Source organism: Sinocyclocheilus rhinocerous, unplaced genomic scaffold (genome assembly GCF_001515625.1).
Source record: "Sinocyclocheilus rhinocerous isolate Xijiao unplaced genomic scaffold, SAMN03320098_v1.1 scaffold620, whole genome shotgun sequence".
Taxonomy (NCBI): domain Eukaryota; kingdom Metazoa; phylum Chordata; class Actinopteri; order Cypriniformes; family Cyprinidae; genus Sinocyclocheilus; species Sinocyclocheilus rhinocerous.
In genome coordinates this window covers 640921-666853 of record NW_015637138.1, presented here as the reverse complement: position 1 = coordinate 666853, position 25933 = coordinate 640921, and the positions used below count along the sequence as shown (strand labels likewise).

Genomic DNA, 25933 nt, shown 5'->3' with positions numbered 1-25933 from the left:
TATATATTTTTTTTTTTTTACATTTCTAGCAATTTTACCATTGAGTTTTCCACAACTATAAAAAAAATTATTATTGTAGTTTTAACTGATTTGTCCAAAACTATTGCTATCATTATTGGAATTGTAACAATTTACAATATTAAAAAAACAAAATAATTTATATATAAAATAAAATAAAAAATAATAAATTTTACCCATTTTAACTGGTTTTTCACAAATCATTATTGCAATTTTAACAATTTCCACATTAATAACAGTTTAAATCAGTGATATACAGTCAAATGTGTAGGTTAGCAAGGCATAAAAGCACATGAAACTTGATGTTGCTTTAAGAGTGTCAAGATGCTTCATCTGGCATGAAACTCTAGACTCACTTCTGAGCTCTGCAATGAACTGAATACATATTAAATATGAGGAACACATCAAGCCAAAAAAAAAAAGTTGTTTAATGAAATGTTTAATTTACTTATTTTGTATTACTGCATAATTATTCAGTAATGTTTCTCTGTTTTGTCTGAGAGGTGGCATTTGCTAAGTGTCACGGTAAAGGCCAGCAGGGGGCACACTCTGTAACAACAACTAATGACGCAGACGGTTTCCTCAAATGACCCCATCTCACAGCACACTTCACATACATAAACCCGTAGCTGTGAGTCACGCTTCTGTCTGAACCATCTTAATGAGCAACATTTATACATTTTTGCATCTGACCTCGTTACTGTTTCCATCCAATGAGAATCAAGAATGCTTGATATTGCTCTCCACATTAAGATAAGGAGTTTAATGACATTGCAGAATGATTCAGATGCAGCCTTTTAATACTATGGCCCCTAATTAAAGATATAAAACTACTGGAGTGGATAATGCAGCCTATTAAACTACAGAGGAATGTACAAAAAGCCATATGTATTTGTCTTTTATCAGTCAATAAATCAATACACCTCAAAGCTTATGTATTGATACAACGGGCTGTTTCTCACCCCCATTTGATCGTCCTTCCAATTAAGCCTTTTTTTTTAAAAGTTGCTGAGACCTTTTCAGAGCAGTAGAAAATTAATTCCTCATTGACATGCTGCCTCCCCCATTTTTCCCAGGCTGAAGAGGGCCGGCAACTGAAGGGAAACTCTGCTCCGGCCCCTCACTGTACAATAGAGAGTGGATTTGCCTTTCACACTGGTCAGTTGACCCCTTGACACCCGATGACTGCAAAGTTGTGAATTAGAATAAAGGCCAGAGACTTAATCCAATTCCCACAGTGCTAGTAAGCGGAGTGCGAGATCACCAAACTCTTCTAGGAACCAGAGGCAGGTTTGTGTGACATTCTAGGAAGAGGAAGGAATTCAAAACTCTACTATTGCAACAATTCAGACCTGAAAGAAGCAGCATGTTGAATGTATGAAATGACACTGATGAAACACATTCTTAGCACATCCCATAAGACAACAACATAAAACCTGTGGGTGGGTGGATGAAACCTGTCAATAACATGTCCAGGGCATATTTCAGCTTGCATTGCGACATTATTTTTGACAATGAAGTATATGTGCTTCCCAATTGTCAACATGATGCAAAAGAAAAATTCTCATTACTGTAATGCAAAATATGTTTAACTTAATTATTATTATTATTATTATTATTACTATTAGTTGTTACGGAAGGAGACTCACACAGATGGTTAGAAAAATACAATAATGTTTATTTTCAGCAAGGGGTGCGAATGGATAGGGCAGGTGAGTAGATGCACTTAGGGTAATGGTCCTTAAGGTAGATGAGCAGAGTAATTCCGTATATGGTCCTCCAGGAGATAGACGACAAACCGCTGACTGCTCGTACTTGTTAATAATCGTTAGAACAAGGAAAAAAGCCCCGTGTGACTCCACAAACAGCTGTGCCTAAAGCCCCTGCACTGGAATGCATTGTACCTACCGGTATAATTTATTCGGCAGGCCATCTGGACAGTGAGGGAACAATCAGGCTTAGAGTATGAATGACCCGCTCTATTGTTTCCAAGTCCACAGGTCCACCTCTTACTCGGCTAATCTGTGTGACTCCTCTGGCTTTTAAAGCGCACTGCTGCTGAGGTGGCTTTTCCACGACACAAGAGTCTCAGCAGTCCTTCATTAGGACGCGACAGCGGGATTTTGTGCACGGTTAATCATTAAAAACTTGATTCGCACACAATTACTGGACAATTAATAAATAGTTGGTGGAAAAAGATCAGAATGGTGACGAGAGAGAGAGTTTGAGGGCCTACTTTTCTAGAACTGCACGGATGGACAGTATTTGCAGGACTGCAGTACAGTTCACTTTGCCTGAATGGGAATACGCTTGAATGAAGTTGAATCTTGAATGCATTCGATTCAGTAAATGTACAGTAGCTAATCTGAACTGATTTGAGAGAAAACGGTGGTACTGTATAGGGAACATATACAAAGAAACAATCATGACCTCGTCTCATGTAAAGGTGAAAGAATCTTCTCAAATGCATTACAGAGGCGAAGGTCTCTGAAGGTCTTTGAGTACAGAGAGGTTTAGAAAAAAAAAATATATATAGAGAGAGAGTGAGGAAAGTGTACAGTGCTATGGGATGTCAGTATTCATTCAAAACAAGCCTCTCCTTTCACAACACTTAATGAGGGTCAGGGCACAGAAAAAGGTGTTGGCAGGAGTTTCAAACCTGTGAGGAACTGAGCAGAAGCCTTAGGTTTATATACTGTAAACGATGGGTGATCAATGCAGGGCTTAACAATACGCATGTTTTTCAGCTTGCCCCATCAGGATAGTGGTTAAGATTTTTACTTACCCTGACAACATTTTCACTGACCTTACCACAAAAATCTTTTTTTTTCTTTAATAAAATAACAATCATTAAATAATAAATGAAAATAAAATAAAAAATGAAAATTTTATAATAGATATATTGTAAAATACAATATATTATTGATTCTACCACTAAACTGATTTCTCCAAAACTATAACCAATCATTATTGCAATTTTAACAGATTTGTCCAAAACCAATAATTTTTGAATTGCAATATAAAAAAAAATAATAATAAAATAAAATACAATATAGATAGGGCAGGTGAGTAGATGCACTTAGGGTAATGGTCCTTAAGGTAGATGAGAAGAGTAATTCCGTTTATGGTCCTCACAGGAGATCGTGGAAGGGAGACAGAGGACAGCACACACCTCAGTGGCTGAGTATACGGGGAATCCACGGAGCAGATGACGGGAACGGACTAGGGAATGGATCACAGGAGAACACACTGGAGGAAACACAGGAGGTAAGTAACACAGGCAGGTAAAGTCTTTCAATGTATCGTGTAAGGATATCAGAGAGAGAGTCCACTTCGAATGAACGAGATCGGACACTGGAGTGATGTGAGGTGTGTGCTATTGTATGGGACCTGAGGGTGATTGTTGATTTGTGACAGGTGCGTGTGATTAGTACTCAGGTGATGGTGTTCGCTGTGATTGGGAGGTGGTTGAGCCTGGCCGATCTGTGACATTAGTATTAGTGGAAGTATTAGTAGTCACGAATCATGTCCATGGACTTCTGTCCGATTGCCACCAGAGGTCACCATTTCCGATTACATTGACTCTCACACTACACAAACTGTTACACGTCACCCTGGACTACATTTCCTATGCTCCATTGCACTAATCACAATCTCACCTGAAACCAATCACACACTCTACATAAGCCACACTCAAACCATTACAGACTGCCGAGTATTGTTAACAGTATCGCTGTCTTCACGCAGCTACACTACAGAGCCTGTTCGTTAGCCATTGTTTATTTTCCAAGTCCTAGTTTCAGTCTAGTTTTGCCTTGCCTGTTTTCCAGTCCTTTGATTTTCACCTGTGTATTTTGGATTACCCGTTTGCCTGACCCTGCCTTGGATACTGTTTGCCCCAGCCTGGACTATTGCTCGTGTTTACAGATTACCCCTTTTGTCAAGCCCTCTGGATTTTGTTTGCCGATCGATGACCCACGCCTGCCTTAGGAATACTCTTTGTCTTGCCTCATTCATGTCTGTTTGCTGATTATTGACCCATGCCTGTTTGTGACCACGCCTTTGAATAAAGCTCTGCATATGGATCCGCACGCTTCCTCTGTTCCATCTGTAACAAGTAGTAATAATAATAATAATAATAATAACAATAACAATAATAATTTTTACTTTAATTTTTTTTTTTTTATTCACATTTCTAAATTGTTTACAGAAATGACAGAAATCATGGTAGTATTTGTTTACTGCCTTAAATTATAAATTATATAATAATAATAATAATAATAGTAATCAACATCATCAATCATACTCATTTATTATAATACATAACTTTAATAGGAATACTGGGAATTACAAGAGTATTCAAAACAACCAGACACACTGGATGAAAATGTGCTTATTTTCACAAAAATAAATGTTAAAAATGCAAATAAACGTGTAAAAAAATATTTTCTGATATAATGAAAGTCATACTTTATGTTTTCCAATAAAATAATATTTCAGTCTATTTACTTCAAAATTTCATGTTTAATTGAATGCCATTTCTTTGTAATTATTTGTGAAATTTACTAGCAAATTTTAAGTGAAAATTGTTTCAAAACCTTTTTTCAGTTTAAAATAGTTATTTTATGTATGCAAAATATAATTTCTTACTTTTTTTTCTATTTTGGGGTGAAATGTGACCTGGATTTGTTCACGACAATTTTTGTGAAACATACAAAAGGAAATGCTCCTATTGTGGATCAGTTCATCAAGGCACATGAAAGAAGCCAATGCTTTTATGCTTTTATATCAAATAGGCTATATGATGTGACCATTGACTTGGCCAGTTAAGTCAGTGAATAGAAAGCTTGGTTGAATAGAAAGCAATGTTTGGTAAAAAAAAAAAAAAAAAGGCCACTGTGAGAAGATGTAAACATGACAGCTATGTAAACAAGCACAACAAATACATCTAATCTCTTTATCTCAGAACAAACTGGGTAGATTCACCTGCTCTGAGCTAATTCTGTGAACAGGAGGTTCTTTCTGATAAAGACGCAGAGACAATGTTGTGAAATCCTGTTACTTTTGTGGCCACTGGAAATGAATCTGGTTGGTTTTGTGAGGGAGACCGAAAGGTTACATAATGGGTATCTATAGGTATCTATATCAAGATATTAATTTTAATATATCTTGAAATGAATCTAAAGAGGATTTATTTGACCTAAATCAAATATCTACGTCTCCAAGCAACCAGAAGAGATCTGAAGTGTTAATCCCAGAATCCACAAACAAGTCACTTCTTGTTTTTTCCCTTTGAAAAAAAAAAATATATATATTCCCACACTGAGATTCAGTCTAATTTACATTGTAAATGACACAAAAAGACTGCAGTTTAAATCAGTTCTTCTTAAAGGTCTCCGCAAACATCTCCAGAATCTAATTACATACTAACTACTTCAACTACTAACTTTTGAATAGAGACACTTGCAATATAGAAATCCTGCTGCGCTGACTCTCTTGGCTCGTGAAAGCTCACGGACACAGGAATCACAGCTGGAGAGATGCACGTGAATATGTGCTCTTCCAAACAATGAGCGACTTAGCAAAAACTGTGGACACCCCATGATGCCAGGAGTGTTTTATTCTTCCTCCTTATGGGCCGAAAAGACTTAATCTCTGCATTGAAGTTATAGCATAATAGGAATTAGTCACTGTGTGATGAAGGGACATGCTGGGAAATCTGCAGCACCACTGAGACAATCAGTCTTAGCTGAGCCGGTGGGGGGTACAGGCTTGCTGAGGTCTGGCCAATACAACCTGTTTAGTTACTGTCGGGTCATTGTAGAAAAATCACTTTTTCTATATCAATGGACCACTTTTATGGACATGGATACACTACTTGTACAGTACTTTTTTATCTGTTAGAATTTCCATCAAAATTTACGGACCCCCAGACAACATGCGCAAAAAAAAACAAAAAAAACAAACTGAAATTGTGTCCACAAATTGAGAATTTCTTTCCACAAATTACTAATTCGTGGCCACATTTGATTAATTTGTTCCCACATTTTAGGTGAATTGTGGGCACGTTGTACTACTTTGTTCCCTAAAATGAGGGAACAAATTAATAAGTCAAGAGAACAAATTAGTAAATCATGGAAACAAAATCCTAATTTATGGATATATTGTTTTTTATTCCTGCATGTCATGTGCGAGGCTCCATAATTTATGATGGATTCTTGTCCATAAAATTTTAGTAAGTAAAATAAATAAATAAAACTAAAAATTGGCCACCATAAAAGTGGCCCACGATTGTGAGCAAAACATTTTTCTTAGAATGTTTTTTAAAAGACTCATTTGATATATTTTATTTGTTTATGAATTAGACTGGTTTGATTCTTCTGTTTTCTGACTCAATGATTCAGTCGCTTACAAACTCACTGAAGGGGAAGCTTTTCAGAGAATGATGGCTTAATTTCTGTTTTTCCCACAAAGCTCTCATATGGCGTCAGAAGTGTTGGAATATAAAGCACAAGTCATATGGACCACTCATGAAACTTTTATGATGTATTTGTGTCTTAAATGAAGGTTTTAAAGCTCATGTCCCCATTCATTTTCATGGAAAAGAGCGGTCAGGATATTCTTCAAAAATTCACCTTTTTCATTCCACACAAGAAAGAAGGTCATACATGTTTGGAACGATTCTAAGAACCACAGCATGTGTGTGTCCGAGGAAAACACATGCGTTATCATATGGAGCCACTGTAAATGATTCCTTTAAAATGTATCAGAGTCACAAGAGCTCAAATGCATTTTACTAAATATAACCGGGTAGATTGGTGTGTGTGGATGACTCTGACACATTGGCTATACCTCAGATGACCCCTGCGATTCGCTCGGCTGCAAAGTGAGAGGCAGACGGGCTAATCTAGCAAAGTAAGGAAGGGTCTGCTTAATAATTAACGCAACAAGAGATACATTGCTCTTGTTTAACCACTGTTTATTCTGTGGACCAGATCGCTGAAGTCACAACGTGTTCCCGGTGAGTAATTCCACTGTGCCCTCACCCAAACTGTAAACGCAAGACACTTCTTGTGCAGCGAGATGAGCGCGATGGAAGACTTTTAGGAAATCTGACGTCATAAGCACATAAGACAGATGGACGAGCGGTCGCCCCTCAGGCCAAAATCATTTAAAGGCAAATCGCTTCTATTCCGGTCCCAAATAAAACCCCTTTAATAACATTTTATTTTTGCTCTGCGAAGGATGCGATAAAGCGCTTCTCCGTCAGGAGGGGAGAAGTGGAAAAGCAAGCTGCGATGTGCTGGCCTGCTTTCCAGCCTGCCCGCCAGTGTGTCGGTCCTGAGACACTAGTGAGTTTTATTTTAGGAGGCTTTTAAGTAGGTCAGCTCTCTAGTAGGTCTCGTCTATGACAGCACAGCGGCTGAGTGTAAACAACAGCACATGATGTTGTTTGTCTCTCGCTCTGTCCTGGCACCAAATGCCACCAGCTTCCCCCCTTCGGCCGGCCCCTGTCCCACGGGTCTCCTGCAATCCTCTTTTCCATTTGCAACCCTAAAAACCTGAAAAAACCAGGCCGTTCACCTCTGGCATTCTTACATATGCTAGCATTCGAAGACAGTCGTGTTGCTTAAAGCCAGAGTCAGAATTAATACTCAAATGCAAGAAAAAACTGTCTAGTAAAGATAAAATTAACTCATCAGATGGCTGTATAATGCTATGATGAACTGTAACATGGTTCTGACCCTTGCATAAGTAACTGACATGAGTATTTAACAATTCAAATCCAACCATCTACAAAACATTATGTACAATATATCAGTACCTTGTTGGTTGTCAGGCAATATAAGATATTTATTATTATTATTATTATTTAATTTATCAGTCAATTAGATACTTAATTCTCCTTTATATTACATTTTAGCTGTAATCTAACACTCAAAGTTAATGTTTAAAAACACAAATAATTTAATTAAGCATTCATACTGATTTTATTGTTTATTTTTTAATTTAAGAAAAATAGTATAGAATTTTATTAGTGGCCACTTATTACTGTTAATAAAATAAAAAAGAAGGAAAAAGAGCAGAATTTACCCTCTATTATATATATATATATAATTAAAATGAATCATCAGAAGTTTATATAAAATGCCTGGTTTTTATGTTTCTTTGGAAAATAGAAAATAGAAAAAAAAATGACAGAACAGAACAAAGGGCACTTGAAACATGTTTTTCAAAGCTACTTTTAAATATGTAATTAATTTGATTAAAAACTTGAATCAGTTTATAGCCCTATATATTTTTTGAAAAAATAAATAATGTGAAAATAGTTTCATTGCAGGTAATAATAATAATAATAATAATAATAATAATCTATCATTTGGTACATTTCTCAATTCCCATGCCATAGGCCTAGAAATTAATTTTGTTCCCAAAAAGGCTGCTTCAAATAAAAACAAGGCCCTAGTTTTTCTTCACCGTCTGAGTTTTCACACAGGAAGGCTATCTTGGCTCCATCGCATATTGTGCAGAAATTTAAAATTCTTGCTTGGTTAAGTCCAGAAAATATATGTAAGTGATGACAACATCTCTCACTTTGCTCTGAGTGAGTGATGGCTGGAGCCCAGCCGTAAAAAGGTTTCTCAACGTGGATGAGGTATGTCCTTCCCTCCTCCCCACTAAATGTGCTGCCAAACTGAAACGGAGAATGGGATGTTTACAAGTTTGGGAGAGAAGGTATAAAATTCTGGGCATCGTTAACACCACCTCTATGTCGACATGCATTAAGTATTTATACAGTGTGTGTCACAGCGAGTTACAGTTACATGCCAACGTTTTAGAGAGGGTTATCGTCTTTCTCCCTGCGGAACACAGGCGACAGATATTGCACCCTCATTGTAGTAGCAACATACCCTACTGTAAAAAATAATACAAATATATTACAGAGTCCTGATTCGGATCCAATAGAAATTCAGAGATTTTATGAGCTGGCTGCCATGGAAACATTTAGCACCTCAAATCAACGCAGATGACAAAAGTATGGCACCTTGTTTTAATTAGGACTCAACCTTTATATAGACTCAACATGTGGATCATTAGCCCCATGAAACGCTTTTATACCAAGAGAGCAAATTAATTAGTGCAGTCTGGAATACCTGTGACAGACTGTATCCTCTGACGGCAGTCTCATCAGCCAATAAGTAACAGAAGTACAGGTAGAAAATAATGGTTATATAGGACGAAGTATAGAGATTAGAGCACTGTTATTGGACTGAAGTGGCCATGAAAGTGTTTGGACACACTTGAAATGTCAATGAATTAGATAAAGTATAAAAACAAATGATGTTCCAGTGTGTCTCCAATCTAACTTCACTTTACTTACAGTAATGTGTCTATTTTTTATAATTTCAACTCTAATAAACTTCTTTTTGTGAAATATTTTGATTGAAGTGTTGAAGTGTGCTTGAGTTATCTTCCTGTACCATAAATGAATGGCACTTCATTTATTGAAGTATCATTACACATCAATCACACATTTTTTTTCCTGGAATACCTGTGACAGACTGTATCCTCTGACGGCAGTCTCATCAGCCAATAAGTAACAGAAGTACAGGTAGAAAATAATGGTTATATAGGACGAAGTATAGAGATTAGAGCACTGTTATTGGACTGAAGTGGCCATGAAAGTGTTTGGACACACTTGAAATGTCAATGAATTAGATAAAGTATAAAAACAAATGATGTTCCAGTGTGTCTCCAATCTAACTTCACTTTACTTACAGTAATGTGTCTATTTTTTATAATTTCAACTCTAATAAACTTCTTTTTGTGAAATATTTTGATTGAAGTGTTGAAGTGTGCTTGAGTTATCTTCCTGTACCATAAATGAATGGCACTTCATTTATTGAAGTATCATTACACATCAATCACACATTTTTTTTCCCAAGTCTGAATAGCTTTCTGTGTAGAATAGACTGAAAATTAAGTCATTATTCCCTCCAGTGAGCAGTTAACCTAAGAACTGCTGTGACCTGATCACTTATTCAGTGAGATGAACTCATGAACGAATCAGTTCAATACTTGAATTAATAGTTTTAGCCTGATTTGTGAACCGAATCAGCTGGTTCATTGAAACTAGATCAAAAGAATGATTTGTTCGTATTATCCAGCTCTCAAATTCAACTCACTGAATCAAAGATGCAATTGCAGTGGTTCTTGAGTTAACAGCTCACTGGAGGGGAAGATGACTTGATCATTTCTGGCTGTTCTTCACACAAAGCTATCACATGGCTTCTGAAGACTTGTAACATAACACATGAAAAAACAACAGGTTAAGTAAACAATGACAGAATTTTCATTTTCATTAGACTATAGTTGAACGCCTACGTACATGTTTCAATGTGTCCTGACAGCGCACACTCAGGTATGTAGCAACAAATACAACTTTAGACTCAGCATATCATCCCATGTCAACCCTTATCAGAGCACAGTATTTACCTCACCTAAAATATGATTATTAAAATGTCTGTAGTACCACTGAAACCCAACCTTGCAGTCATCAGATGTCAGTAAATATGAATATTTGACAGGAGGGTGGCAGCTGAATGCTGTTGGCGTGTTAATGATCGTGCCAGAGCGTCGATGACTCACAGGCTCTGGTAACTCAGTACAGTCACTCTAACAAATGTACATGCCATGTTTAGACAAAGTGATGGAGATTGGTGAAACATGGCACTGCTGCTGTGCCAAAGCGGTGTGCCACCCTGCCCTGTAACAGCACATATTATTGGCTGAAATTTTAGAGGGCACCGAAACCTTCCCTGCTGAATTATAGAAGACCATCAGAATGGAGTTTTGATAGGGTCATAAACATGATTGCTACTGGTACATGCATGACGCATCTCCACTTTACTGTTGTTTTTTCCACTGTGGTTAACTAAGGTGATTTAGCGAAGTGGTTTGCAGTTAGATGAGGCAAGAAGGGTCCTACCTGTGTGAGTCTGCCGATGGGCTTCCAGGGCGTCTTCCTTGGAAAACTGAGCGCCACACTGATCACATACTAGTTCTTTTGGTCCAGCTGGAAGAAAGAAGAGTACAATAAAAGTAAATATCAGTCGGCTGATAGCTTAATTAGGAACAACAATTTTAGTTGTATAGTAAAAGTTAGAATTATTATTATTAGTAGTAGTGTTTAGTATTATTAGTAGAAGTCATTTTAGTGTGTTTGTGTGTTTGTATATATCGGGGCTGATCAAGCATTTTTTTTACTGATCGGTATCAGCTCTCCTAAGCCCGAGCCTTATTTTATGTCAGCTTTTGTTTTTCTTGATTTTCTGTGTGTGTTTTTTTGTTGTTGTTGTTTGATTTTTATTTTATTTTATTTTGGGGTTTTACCATGTTTAAGTTGTCCGGTTTAATTGTGTTTATTGTTGTGTTTATTGCTGTGTCCTGCTTTGTTGTGCTATAGCATACAGACAAAGTTTATATACTTAAAAGTACAGTTATGAACGACAAGGCTAAAATATTTGTAGCTGTGTCTCATCTGCTCAGCGTGTTTCTTTTGTATTTGAACTGTGCGACTTGGATGCGGTGTCTGTCAAAAATAGACTAGGCGCCTATCTTTAGCGAAGCAGCACGGGGAGCAACATCTGGGATGCTTCTGAAACTTGCCGCGGCGTGGCTGGTATAAACACAAGCATTGACTAGAGTGGCTGCGATCAGCTCCGGTGGATGTGTCGGAGCCGTAATGCGCCGCAGACGTGTGCAGTGTAAATAAGGGTTCTGTTCTAGTGCGTCACCTGCATGTTTGAGCTTCCGTGTTCAGTGTATTTGATGCACACATTTGTAACAATAACTCATTCATTTATCGTTTACTTTTATTTGCCATCAGACTATCTGAGACGTCGTTGTCATAAGGCGTTGCTGTGGGTTGCGTCTTGATTCGGACTTGACTGACAGACTGGTCGTGAGCTTCATGCTTTCTAACCTTACCTCCACTTTATGTTGCAATTATTCTGCTTATTGTGCATATAAAATACAAGAAGTTTAGATCAGTAGTCACATATTAATAATTGTAACTACACAGTCTGTTTACAATGTCTACCATCGTAGCATGTTTACATCTGCCAATATCTGTATACAATGTGTGCATATATACAGTATACTTGGAGAAAGTGTATCTTGATATATATATACATACATCATACATATTACTTTTACTCTCCGCACAAGTCTGTATACAGTACATTGAATTGACTTTAATAACTTTAATCTACTTGAAGTGTGCAACAAACATATATTTCTATAGTAATATACAAGTATCGGATTGGGACTCGGTATCGGCAGATACTCGATATTCAATTACTCGGATCAGATGGGGGGGGGCACAAAAATCCTGATCAGGACATCCCTAATATATAATTGATTACATAAATAAAATATAAATATTAGGTGAAAAACAAACTAAAAAAAAACCTTCGCAACTACCTGAAATAAGTTGAAGTACTACAGTTACTAAAACTGATGAAAAGCATTATTATTATTATTATTATTATTATTATTATTATAGGACTCGGTATCGGCAGATACTCGATATTCAATTACTCGGATCAGATGGGGGGGGGCACAAAAATCCTGATCAGGACATCCCTAATATATAATTGATTACATAAATAAAATATAAATATTAGGTGAAAAACAAACTAAAAAAAAACCTTCGCAACTACCTGAAATAAGTTGAAGTACTACAGTTACTAAAACTGATGAAAAGCATTATTATTATTATTATTATTATTATTATTATTATTATTATTATTATAGTATTTATTCATATTTTAAATTAGCCTTTATTTTTTCAGGTTTCTTTTTTCAGGTTTTAGTAATTTTGTTGTGCATTTGTCATTTTTATTATAATATTTATATTTATTTTTATTTCAGTTTTAGTTTTAGTACTTCAATTTAAACTTATATCAGTTAGTTGCCAAGGTTTAAGTTTCTCACCTAATAATTATATTTTATTTCAGCTTTATTTCAATTACCGAAAAAGATTATGAACAGTTTTAATTTTAATTAACAATAATTACATTACATGGTTGAAGTGATAATCTGACCTTCACTGATATAGTAACTGTAATTCAAATCAAATATCCTCAAGAAAATGCATGTTATATCTTCATAAATCTAGCATGCCAGAAATTTCGAAATTTTTTCATAACATATGTGGAATATTCCCCCAATTAAGCCATTAACACATTAATATAAGGAACAAAATCATGAATTCGCAAATCTATAATGTAGAATTAAGAACATATTGCATTATAAACCTGTACACTGAACAAATGTCCTTGATAGAAAGCACTATAAGGACATAGTGTTGATCTGTCAAGTATAGCATACTTTTTTTAAGTGTATGTTTAGAAAATCAAATTGATACCCATAAATTGAACTGAAAAGAAAACAGAAACGCCAAAGGCTGAATTTTTGTTATTTCAAAGTATGAGTTGTTTTTGACATTAAACATCATTAATTTTCCCCCACACACATCAGCAGGGTAAAATACTGTCCCTTGACAGAATCAAAGAGATGTTCTTATCTACAAGAGCTGGCAGCTTTCTCTTGTCTTGTCTTGATAAAAGACCGTAAACCATAAGCTGAGGCAGAACAGACAGCAATATGTCCTAAAGGATATTAAAGCGCTTTGTATCTTCAGACTGATTTATGACATGTACAATGAGTCTCTTCTGACAAATAACACACTATACCCATTTTTTGTGTTCATAGAGATAACAGTAATAAATGATAATCATATAACAGGAAAGGTCATATCAGGTTGACGGACCCTCAGGCAGGTACAGCTCAAGTTTTCCTGTAAAAGCAGATGATTTTGATCAACCATAATTCATTTATCAACGCTGAGGTTGTTTCTTCAGGGTGAATCTCACAAAGCCTGTCAAGCCGTTACATTACATTAAAATATACTACTAGTTAAAAGTTTGGGGTCAGTAATATTTGAAGAGTTCCAATGCAAAAGCCTCTAAAAGCCATCTTGGTCAAAAATTAGATAACGATACTGAGTGAATGCTCTCCACACATAGTATATGTTCATCAAGTACTTTCACTTCATATGCACTAAATCCCAGCCTCAACCCATTCAAAAGTACCAGTACTTACATAGAAACCTATACATAGTAGCCAGAAATAAATGCTAATTTTAAAGAAAAACGTCAGACGTACTTAGAGGCTTTTGCATCTGAACTCTTCATTTTTTATATATTTTTGAAAGAAATCTCTTATGCTCACCAAGGCTGCATTTATTTGATTAAAACAACAGTAAAAACAGTAATATTGTGAAATATTATGGCAATTTAAAATAACTGTTTATTTTATTTTATTTTAATACATTTTAAAATGTAATTTATTCCTGTGAACCATTACTTTTGTCTTCAGTGTGAACTGAAAGTTCAAAAGAGCAGCATTTATTCGAAACAGGAATCTTTTGTAACATTATAAATGCAGTTAAGGCCCAAGTTAATTAAAATATAAATATAATAAATACAATATACATAATATGTAATACATATTTTACTCTTGAATCTGTTTGTAATTATGATTCTCATTAGATTCTAATTACTGTATTACAAAAAATCACCTTGTCTGGACATAATTAATTACTGGGGGCCGTACATCATGCACTACCATTACGTATAAATAAATTTAAATAGTGCATCATTGTTTTTTTTCACATTACTGAGAATGAGAATTTTTCACATTAAGATAATGAGAAGGGGTAGGGGCTGCTTAATTATTCTGAAAATAATGTCACAACGCAAAAAAATCTTAATGGTACTAAAAATAGGCTATGCAAATTCACACCATTAAGACATCATTAAACATGAATTACCTGCACAAATGGAAACACATATACAAGGTGTACAAACGCACACACACACACAAAGAAAGAAAAGAATAATTTAACCCAGTTGCAACCAGCAATCCTTAATAACTGGACTAAATAACTGTTCTGATGGCCATCAACCGCCTGAGGGAATCCATCTATACATAGAAACCTATACATAGTAGCCAGAAATAAATGCTAATTTTAAAGAAAAACGTCAGACGTACTTAGAGGCTTTTGCATCTGAACTCTTCATTTTTTATATATTTTTGAAAGAAATCTCTTATGCTCACCAAGGCTGCATTTATTTGATTAAAACAACAGTAAAAACAGTAATATTGTGAAATATTATGGCAATTTAAAATAACTGTTTATTTTATTTTATTTTAATACATTTTAAAATGTAATTTATTCCTGTGAACCATTACTTTTGTCTTCAGTGTGAACTGAAAGTTCAAAAGAGCAGCATTTATTCGAAACAGGAATCTTTTGTAACATTATAAATGCAGTTAAGGCCCAAGTTAATTAAAATATAAATATAATAAATACAATATACATAATATGTAATACATATTTTACTCTTGAATCTGTTTGTAATTATGATTCTCATTAGATTCTAATTACTGTATTACAAAAAATCACCTTGTCTGGACATAATTAATTACTGGGGGCCGTACATCATGCACTACCATTACGTATAAATAAATTTAAATAGTGCATCATTGTTTTTTTTCACATTACTGAGAATGAGAATTTTTCACATTAAGATAATGAGAAGGGGTAGGGGCTGCTTAATTATTCTGAAAATAATGTCACAACGCAAAAAAATCTTAATGGTACTAAAAATAGGCTATGCAAATTCACACCATTAACTCTGACTCAGAAAAAAAAAAATCTATAAAATCCAAATGTATATTGACCTTCTGCTCATCAAGTATCTATTTTCACTCAGCGGGCCTAAAATGGCTTTATTATGACTCATTAAAGCACCCACAAGCTTCGTGAAGTCAGCCAAAATTAGCCTCTTTCCACATACACTTTCTTCTCATTCCTTCTGGACGACAACCAAAGCCCTTTAAAGTTTAAAAAATGCACTCATTTACAGAATCATTACAAACCACACTCAAAAATACTTTGATGGTGTGACTCATCAGCGCCAGCGTAAATTGCGCCTGTGAGAACATTTCTGATGTGCATGAATGAAAATGCAGTTTTCAGTTTATTTTTGTCTTATTAGCAAAAGATAGTAGCTACAGTTCAAGTCTTGCTTTGAAACCTCGATGGTTGTGTCTCAAAATCTAGTGAGCTACCTACCTAGACAGCATTTCTGTGAATCACGTGTCATTTCAGCATATCTAATTTGTCCTGTTTTGACGCAGCCATTCACGGTGAGACAGGATTCTCTCATACGTCTCCTCGCACACGTTTCCAAAAGCTCGCCACACATTTAGAAACCACAAAGCAGATCCCACATTCAATAGGCTTGTGTTCTGTTTCAGATGGCACATTGTGCACTGTACTGCCCATGAAAAACAGCCCAAACAGCCTCCAGACTGGCTGCAATCACCCTCCACCAAAACACTTTGTCTGGCATACAAAAATAAGATTAAATCTCGTGCTGAACACCAAATTAGAGCATTAGAAAACAAGGGCTTCTGCTACTTGGCAACCGTTGGGATGTAAAGCAGCAAAATCCAATGACGGGCCAGAAGATCTAGGGCTTTTATGCGCTATAAAGACTGAATTAGATTTTTATTTTTATTTTCCCCTTCCCCATTTGCAAATTAAAGACTCAAGTGAACAATCATAAATTGTAAATGTTTGGACATCAACACTGAAATAACATTATTTATCTTGTAATTTGCAAGAGTCTGTTGAATAATAGGTCACAATGAAAAACATCACTAAAAATGGAGGCACAAAGGTCATAATATTAAAGCAGCTCTATAAATAAACCCAGTGGTTTAATGCCCATTAAAAACAGCCTTCTGTCAGTCTCTGTGACAAAGTACAAAGAAAGGTAATTTATTAGCATGCTGACATCCGTAGGTCTGTGATGTAGGAGTGTTTAAATCCACCTGACAGAGGGTCGGGCCAGAGAAAAAAATCACCCCCCCATTTAAAATTGCTTTGCATTACTTCAACCACTGTATGCTCAGTTTTGCTGTGTCCTGACTCCTGGCTGCATGTGGCCTTTCTTGAGGAGTGGCTTTTTTTTACAACCCTCCCATACACGCCACATTTGTGGAGAATTTGTGATATTGTTGTCACATGCACACAATGACCACTCTTTGTCATAAATTCCTGCAACTGCTCCAGAGTTGCTGTAAGACTCTTGGTCACCTCTCTGACCAGTTTCCTCCTGGCTCTTTCATCCAGTTTGGAGCGACGTCCTGATCCAGGGAGGGTCTGTGTTGTACCAAATACCTTCCACTTCTTAATAATAGACTTCACTGTGCTTCTAGGCATTGATAAAACCTTTGAATTTTTTTGTATCCATCTGCTGACTTGTGCCTGTCCACAACTTTACCCCGGATATCTTTTGATGGGTGTCCATTGTTGATTGTTTGCTTCAGTTGCACTACCAAGGACTGAAATGCTCCAGGAAAGCTCTTTTCATGCTCAAAATGACCACAGCTGATCACAGTTGAGTTAGTTTAAAGTCAAATGGCTACAGACTGTGTCATATCCATCACCATGCTAATATCTTCCGAGAGTTGTCATGATTAAAATATACATATACATATAGTGCTATCAAACGATTAATCGCATCCAAAATAAAAATTTTGGTTTACTTAATATATGTACTATGTATATTTATTATGTATATACACACACATGCATGTATATATTTAAGAAAAATATGTTTTGTAAATATATATATATATACTTTTTCAGTAAATGGTCAGATATGAGCTTCCTAACTGTGGTAAAATAATAATAATAATAATAAATTTGTCAACCTAAGAAGGTTAAAAAGTATTATTAACAACTTTCATTGTTCTGTGAGGTTTGCAATTTTTTCAACCCTGTTACCAAAATCTGGGACCAAATTTTCCAGCAATAAACATAAAAAAAATAAATTAAAAAAAGAAAAAAATTTATTTACATAAAATATACTTAAAATACATAAAAATGTATAAATATATAGATAAACAGATAAAATTTTTCAAAAGCCTGTCAGTAACTGGGTTGAAAATTTAGCCCTAAATTTGGTCAAATTTAAAGTCCGTTTACCAAGGTGTCACAATTTTAAGGACCATTACAATGAGTAAAATTAGCATATAATAAATAATAATAAATATAATAATAAATAATAATAGTAACAGTATATACAAATATAAATACACTATAAACTAAATAATAATTAAATAAAAATAAATAATTTAAAAAATATTTTTATTTTAATATAAATTAAAATGAAAATATTTTTGCATATTTGAAGGTTTGGATACAGTTGAAGAAGTCAAGACATCTGACAGGCCAAAATCCACATTTTAAGAGGGAGGATACAATCTTTACTTTCTATGTTAGGTTATTTTTCATGTTTATCAAACATATTTAGGATACACTAAGCTACAGCTCAGTATACTGTATTAATGGAAAGCGTCAGAACCTGTCAAGGCGGCACATGTACTGTAGGACATGCCCTCGGACATAACCTTTTAACACTTCGACCACGGTGCAGACATCTGCTCCATCCTCTCCAATGCACTCTGAATGCACGTGCTGGAGATTTACTACTAATCACAGGAGCGCCTTTACTGACCAGATGCGCATGAAAATCGCATTAGATTTTTTGCACAGCCCTAGCCCTACAGTCAACATTTCTGTTTTCTTTCTGCATTTTTTTTTATTTAGGACTCCGCCAGTGTCCTCCCTCCACCCCAGCGCTCACGCTATTTTGGAGAGCAGTGGCTTGGAGAGCAGTCAAGTTTGATTAATTTTGGGATTTGGGTACAGTATGTTCCTGGACACACATCTGCGAGCAATCATAAATGCTCCAGAATGCTGGCAGAACATCCAGACCTGCCGGCAGCTGATGATGTCATCAGTGCAAGGGAAGAGCTGGCGTGTCGCCAAGCTCCGAGCACAGGGCTTCTCCCAGACAGAGAGAGAGAAAGACAGAAAAAAGAGAAAGAGACATTAAGAAAAAACATCTTGACAAGGCTTTTCAGCCCGAATGCCGCACATGATTGAAGATTCACTCTCATTTCTGCTTCATGTCGTCCGTGAACAAGTACGACGGCGAATTACGAGCAGATTAAATGTGGGAGTAACTGAATATTGTTGCCAGTGTTTATGATATTGATTTATAGCAGATTAGGAGGGTTGGATTTAGGGACAAAATAATAAATCTCTTCCTCTCGCCTTTATAAACACACAAAACAGAAGCAGACAGAGAACAAGAGATAAAAGAAAGAGGAATTTTCAGTTCATTTGGTGAAGAGAGCTGTCAGAATCTTGACACAAACGTGTGCTGATAAAGTCAAGTGAGGTGGGCTTCACAAACCCTTCAGAGAGACGACTATAGACTTAATCAGACAGATGGACACATGCTCTCTCACACACACACACACACACACTTCCTGCTGCCAGTCTAAGTGTATTTCCCCTCCACTTGAAATAGGACATTCCCCTCTAAAGCACAATTTAGTGTGGGCAACTACTGAGTTCAATAAGCATCAATCACATTGTAGCATCCCTGATACTGAAGCCAGAGCCTTGATCTGAAAAAGTAGTTTTGAATCCTGCCTGCGACATGTTGCAATGTAATTTCTCCATTTTTCATAAATAATGTCCCTTCTCTGTTATCATAAAAGTGCCAAAAACACTTCCTAATATTTTAAAATTCAAACCAATAGTGATGGACTGATATATATATTTGCATTAGCAACGCTTCAAAGTTAGATAATGCAACTTCCAACAGATTTCCATTCATTTTACAATACAATAAATAAATAAATAAATAAATAACATTCACTGTACCTTCTAATCACTGCAATAAAGTGATGTTCTTCCTCAGTATTTTCATTTCCTTTTAGGGCCTTAATTTGTAAAAAGGTGAATTAAGACTTTTTAAGACCCACAGAAACACTGTGATAATATCATTGTTTTTTTTTTAATAAATTAAATTTTTACATAGGACAGGACATACAAGATATAGATGGACAACACCATAAAACAGAAAGAAGAAGAAGAACAACAACAACAAAAATTGGTTTCACGTGTGATTATGTGAAGCATGGGGGTGCAGTTGTGTTGTGTGTATAAATATCTATTAAATCTGCATCTAAACATATAAATATGAAGAAGAGTGATGAAGAGAGAAGAGAGAGGAAAAAAAATCAAATGGTAATATAATTTGTAATTTAAAACAAATGTTTTAATTAAAGGTGTAATTAAAAGCAAATTGTATTAAATAGCAGAATTTTCACTAGTGATATTTTTATGAAAAACCCTTGACGGTCGACCACATAGCACACTCTGTAAAGCAAAGGCTTAAAGGGAAAGATCTTAACAAGGAGCTACAATAATAAAAAATAAAAAAACAGGATGACAGCTGGACAGCATAAGCCCAAAACACAAAGTCTCAGCACTAAACTTCATTTTGCAGTCTGCGTCTGGTTTATTTTATGTCTACGGTTATGCAACAGACCTTTTTGATAACCAAAATCTGATGGCAAAAGTTCGAAGTTAATAGCACACATCGGCACAAAACAATACCACATGCTTACATAACATGTAACAGCATCATTTCAGCATGATCGTTTAATTACGGGTTTGGATGTGTATAAACAACTGGATCCATCCCCTCCCTTAAGCGGGTTTCTGTCCTACACCTCCTCATTACGATGAGAAAAAAAACAACAAGCTGGCAAGATTCACTGTATCTACTGTACTAATAATGTGGCAAAGTGCCCAGACTGGATCTCTGCCAGGCTTGAAATGTAACAGTTGAGACACATATGAGACTGGAAAGGGAAGTGGGAAGTCGGGGATAACCAAACACTGCGTCACTAATAGAAGTGCAATGTTCCATCTGTTACAGCAGGTTAAGCGTGCGGTACATGGTGGACAAACACAGGGCAACAGGGGGCTGACACTTGTTGCACAACAGCGATCACGTATCACTTGTGCAATAACACTGTAATCTATGCTTTCTTCCTTATCGGGACAACATTTGTGCGTGATCATGGTATTTATGGGAGGGTTTACCTGAATGAGACAGCATGTGCATCCTCAGTCGTAAACTGTCCAGGAACTGCTTTCCGCAGAACTCACAGCCAAAGGTCTTCACTCCACCATGCAACTTCCTGTGGATTAAACATATATTGATAGATTATATGTTTCAACTATACACAGTAACTACACACTTTGAGAGGGTCAGACCTGGTCATTTTCTTGACCTTGATGTCAACAAGGTCGTAAAAAGTAAAACAGATAAAGTAAACCAGATGGTAAAGTAATAGTTATTTATTTCTTTGCCCAGCAAGAATTCAGTGAAATGACTGATGCCCATGAGTGTGTTAAATCGATGTTTCTACTTCTAATGTTCCAAAAGAAAAGTTTTTTGATGGGCATGATAACGTATGTGAGGAGCTAAAGGGATAGTTCACCCAAAAATGAAAATTATGTCATTAATTCCTCACCCTCATGTCGTTCCAAACCAGTAAGACCTTCGCTCATCTTCGGAACACAAATTAAGATATTTTTGATGAAATCCGAGAGCTTTCTGACCCTGTATAGACAGCAACGTAACTGCCTCGTTCAAGGCCCAGAAAGGTAGTAAGGACATTGTTAAAATAGTCCATGTGAAATCAGTGGTTCAACCATAATGTTACGAAGCTACGAGAATACTTTTTGTGCGCAAAGAAAACTAAAATAACTATGCACATTCACAAGAGTACCACGATGCATGAGGGTGAGTAATTAATGACAGAATTTTCATTTTTGGGTGAACTATCCCTTTAATTATGTTTGATTTTTGGGTATTATAAAACATGCTTGAGACTTAAAAATGCTTTTTTTGCGTAGTTCACTATATTTATTTTACAGAACGAAGTGTAATGCATGGTTTAAATTACATGTTACTGAGAGACAGGACACAGTGACAGGAAAAGTTCACTCAAGAATTGAATTCTTTCATCAGTTGATAAGTGCATGAACAAGATCTAACAGTTACATTGCAAGAGGAAATTTTCAGTGCATAAAAATATCAGAAGACTGTTTGCAGGAGTACATATAATGAAAGAGTCTTATCGACTACTTTTATGGTGCTTTATTGACGGCTTGAATTAATTTAATAAAGCCCTGCAACATTCTCCTAAACATCTCCTTGTGTGTACAGCGGAAGAAAGAAAGCATTTAGTTAAATAAACTATTCCTTTAAAGTTAAAAAAAGCACTTTTATTTAGGAATGCAGCTTCATAAATCCACGCTTGAAATTCTAAACACGCCTGCGCCTGTGGCTCATAGTTTATTTTGATGATACTCTCGACAGGGTGCTGTGAAAGGTTTAGGGCACATACTTCAAAGACTCCAGGCACTCGAAATATTCATCAAGCAGGTCTGAATCAATTAGGCCTAATACAGCAAAAGCTGTTAATGAACTGAATACCATATGCCATCATCATCTGATGCTCAAAATAAACCTAGACCTGGATTCAAGAAATGCAACTTTGCCTATAAAACCAGCGTCCGTAACGGAACTAGCTTCAGCAGAGCTATGAAATATTTACCATCCATAGTGACCCATGCAGTGGCTTGAGAGAAAACATTTATGGCTTTGTTTTATCAAAAATTAAACACGCCTCAGAAAAAGGGTACACAAAGAACCTGAACAAATACATACACACCATTGCAATGAAGTAGGTACAGCCGTGAGTGAACCATAAGGCCCAAAACCACCCGTCAAAGTCAAACATGCCGATTGTCCTTTTAATTTGTCCTCTCGCTCTAAATATTAGTTCTAATTAAAACGTATTAAATGCTCCTGAAATACCCCGGCAGTTTGGTATGTTTAACTGAGTCACACTGTACATATCAATGACTCGTCCCCCGCCCACTCCTGTTCCCTTCTCTTGCCCGAATCCTTTCATGTGAATTCCAGCCACACACACACACACACACTCTCTCTCTCTCTAACACACAGACGCACACAAACACACATATAATATATCATTTTATGTAATATTTTATTTGAATTTGAATTTTTTTTATTTTGTAAAATACCAAAATTCTAAAAACTAAATTATATTAGACATTTTTATAAATTGTATAACATAAATGTCTAAAACAGAAAGTAACTTTTTAGTTAGTGCTGTTATTTTTATATATTTTGTTATATTATTGTAACAAGTTACATTTTATTACAAATTATGTATTATAAATTTACGGAAAATGGAAACATTTCAAACTGCGATTGTGAACTTTTCACACAACCACAGAAAGACTCTTCGATTTTTCTCACCCCATCTCCCCTTCTTATCAGTGGACGCTCAATCTGTCAGCCGCAGTCATGGAGGTCATTAGCGCTGGAAGAGAATGAGATGATGATGAAAAGTAATGATGCTAAATAGCAGGCCCTCGTCAGCAGATAACCAAAGATTACTCGATCTGTCTCGCTGTGGCTGCGGTAACCTCTACAGCTCAAGTTTTGTCGTTTATTCTCCTCTCTTCACCGAGATATTTACTGTCCAAGCAGGAAACATGCACACACTTCATATCATCGTCAGTTTTCAGACTCGAGCGGTAGTCTGGCGTTATTGAATTATTGCTAACAGTGGGTAGATTAGTATTGATGTGGTGTTTTTTTAGTGGCTGATGTTAATAGTGTTCTATAGGAGGTCACTGACTAAATTGGCTCTGCCATTTAATTAGAATGTGGAATCTGAAAACGAGAGAAGGCCGTGTGAATTCAGAAGTGCTCTGGTACGCGACTCAGTGGGTTGTAGTTGAAAATGTGCTGATCTGGTAGAATTGCTCAGATTGTTTTCCATCTCCAGCTACAATAATAACATAATATGGCATGAATAAGCATTATATCTGTAGGTCATCCAGAATTTAGTCTCACATTTGACTAAATGACAAAGTCTGGTTCACAGTTTAGCTTGAACTACCCTTTAAGGCAGTCTGACTGACATATAATGTGATCAAACACTGTTTTATTTATTTATTTTGTTTGTTTGCTTGCTTGTTTGTTTGTTTGTTTGTTTGTTTGCTTGCTTGCTTGCTTGCTTGCTTGCTTGCTTGCTTGCTTGCTTGCTTGCTTGCTTGCTTGCTTGCTTGCTTGCTTGCTTGCTTGCTTGCTTGTTTGTTTGTTGTTTGCTTGCTTGCTTGCTTGCTGTTTAAAGTGGATTTTTTTTGGAAAAGAATCCAAATAATGTTTCAGCCGACTCTGTATTTGATTATACAGAAAACAATATAGTAGAAAATATGTATGGACTATTTAATCTAAAAGTTTTGTTTGTTTTTTTTTTTTAAGATTTAACTGCACTAATCTGACTTCACAACCCAGTGAATATTTAATGCTTAATTTAATTTTATATTGTTAATGTTTAATTTGTATGTGTCTTTATGTATGTGTTTATGTAGTACATATTTGACCTTTTTTTTTTTGTCCTTGCAGAAATTAAAGTGGTGCTTTTATGTTCAAAGGTCACATTTTATCAATGACAGAACACTGAAAACTGTTTGCAACACATTTTATTCTGTAATGTCTTGAATTTCAAAGTGAAACAAGATATTCATTGAATAAAAAATTTAAGGTAGCACCTGATTTTATTGATCATGGGCATAAAAAGTGGGCATTATAAGCCAGAATGGAGTCAGGTGGTTAGTGGGGTAGAAAAGTCAGAATTTCAGATGCAGAACAATTTTTATTAAGCATACATATTTTGTTTTCCTCCAAATAATGTGCACTGATGAATTGTTTGCAATATTACCAGTAAAGTAGAGTAAAGGGATAGTTTTTTACCCAAAAATGAAAATTGTCACCATTTACTCACCCTCAAGTTGTTCCAAACCTGTATGAGTTTTGTCTAACAGTTTCTGGTCCCCATTGATTTTCATATAATTTTTTTCCACACTGTGGAAGTCAGTGGGAACCAGCAGCTCTTTGGTTACCCACATTCTTCAAAACATCTGCTTTTGTGTTCAGCAGAAGAAAGAACTTCATACAGGTTTGCAACAACATGAGGTTGAGTAAATGATAGAATGACAGAATTTTCATTTTTGGGTGAACTATCACTTTAAGAATGTAAATAGTCTCCATCAGGTACCAGTGTCTGCTATGTAGTGGAGCCTTTTCCAGAGACGGACACTTGCAAGTTTGTGGAGCGCACCCTGCTGCATTTGCATGACAATATAAGTAGACGTACCGCCAGGCACACACATTTCGGCACCGCAGGGGAGCCGTTTCACAGCTAAACTCTGAATCAGACCATTCTGTCAGATCTAACTGATGATTCTCTCTAAGCCATGTTTTGGAACAAGATCCGCTGCTGTATACAAAGAGCGATAGAAGATCTGTTCCCACTACATTGCAGCAGCCAGCCAATTACTGCCAGACAAACACAATTACCTCCCGCAGTCTGTGATGCAATTAACAGCAAGAGGATCATACAAACGACTCAGTGTGGTGTGGAAAGGGTCGTATGTGGCTTTGTCTCATCATGCATGTTTATCTCTACTTTGTTGAGCAGTTCAAACCAATTGTACTAATTGTACAGAAAGCAGGCCAAATCTCTTTAAGGATTGTGAGAAACCTTTGTAGACAGAAAGAAACATCTGTTAAGGAGGCACCAGATGTGTTTTGATGTGCAGGTGTGTGATGTACAGTGATGTGCTGGATTATATAAGCTGTTCTGACAATAATACTTCAGTCTTTTGTTGGATGTGATGCAAAACAAGAGATACAGCTCTGCCACTGGTGCTGGAATAATGTTCTTCTGTTTTCTCAACTCGCTGTGTGTGTGTGTGTGTGTGTGTGTGTGTGAGAGAGAGAGAGAGAGTGTGTGT

The 25933-nt window shown here is 36.0% G+C and overlaps 1 protein-coding gene across 1 annotated transcript in view; it reads right to left on the bottom strand.

Annotated features, from left to right (window-relative positions):
• Window positions 1-25933, bottom strand: part of LOC107748597 (zinc finger and BTB domain-containing protein 16-A-like) — a gene marked incomplete at its 5' end in the record, with an annotated part of 56745 nt that overhangs the window by 15976 nt on the left and 14836 nt on the right. The window contains 2 exons of the mRNA XM_016563474.1: window positions 11009-11095; window positions 21131-21228. Coding sequence (XP_016418960.1) covers window positions 11009-11095; window positions 21131-21228 — 185 coding nt within the window. The remainder of the gene's footprint in view (window positions 1-11008; window positions 11096-21130; window positions 21229-25933) is intronic.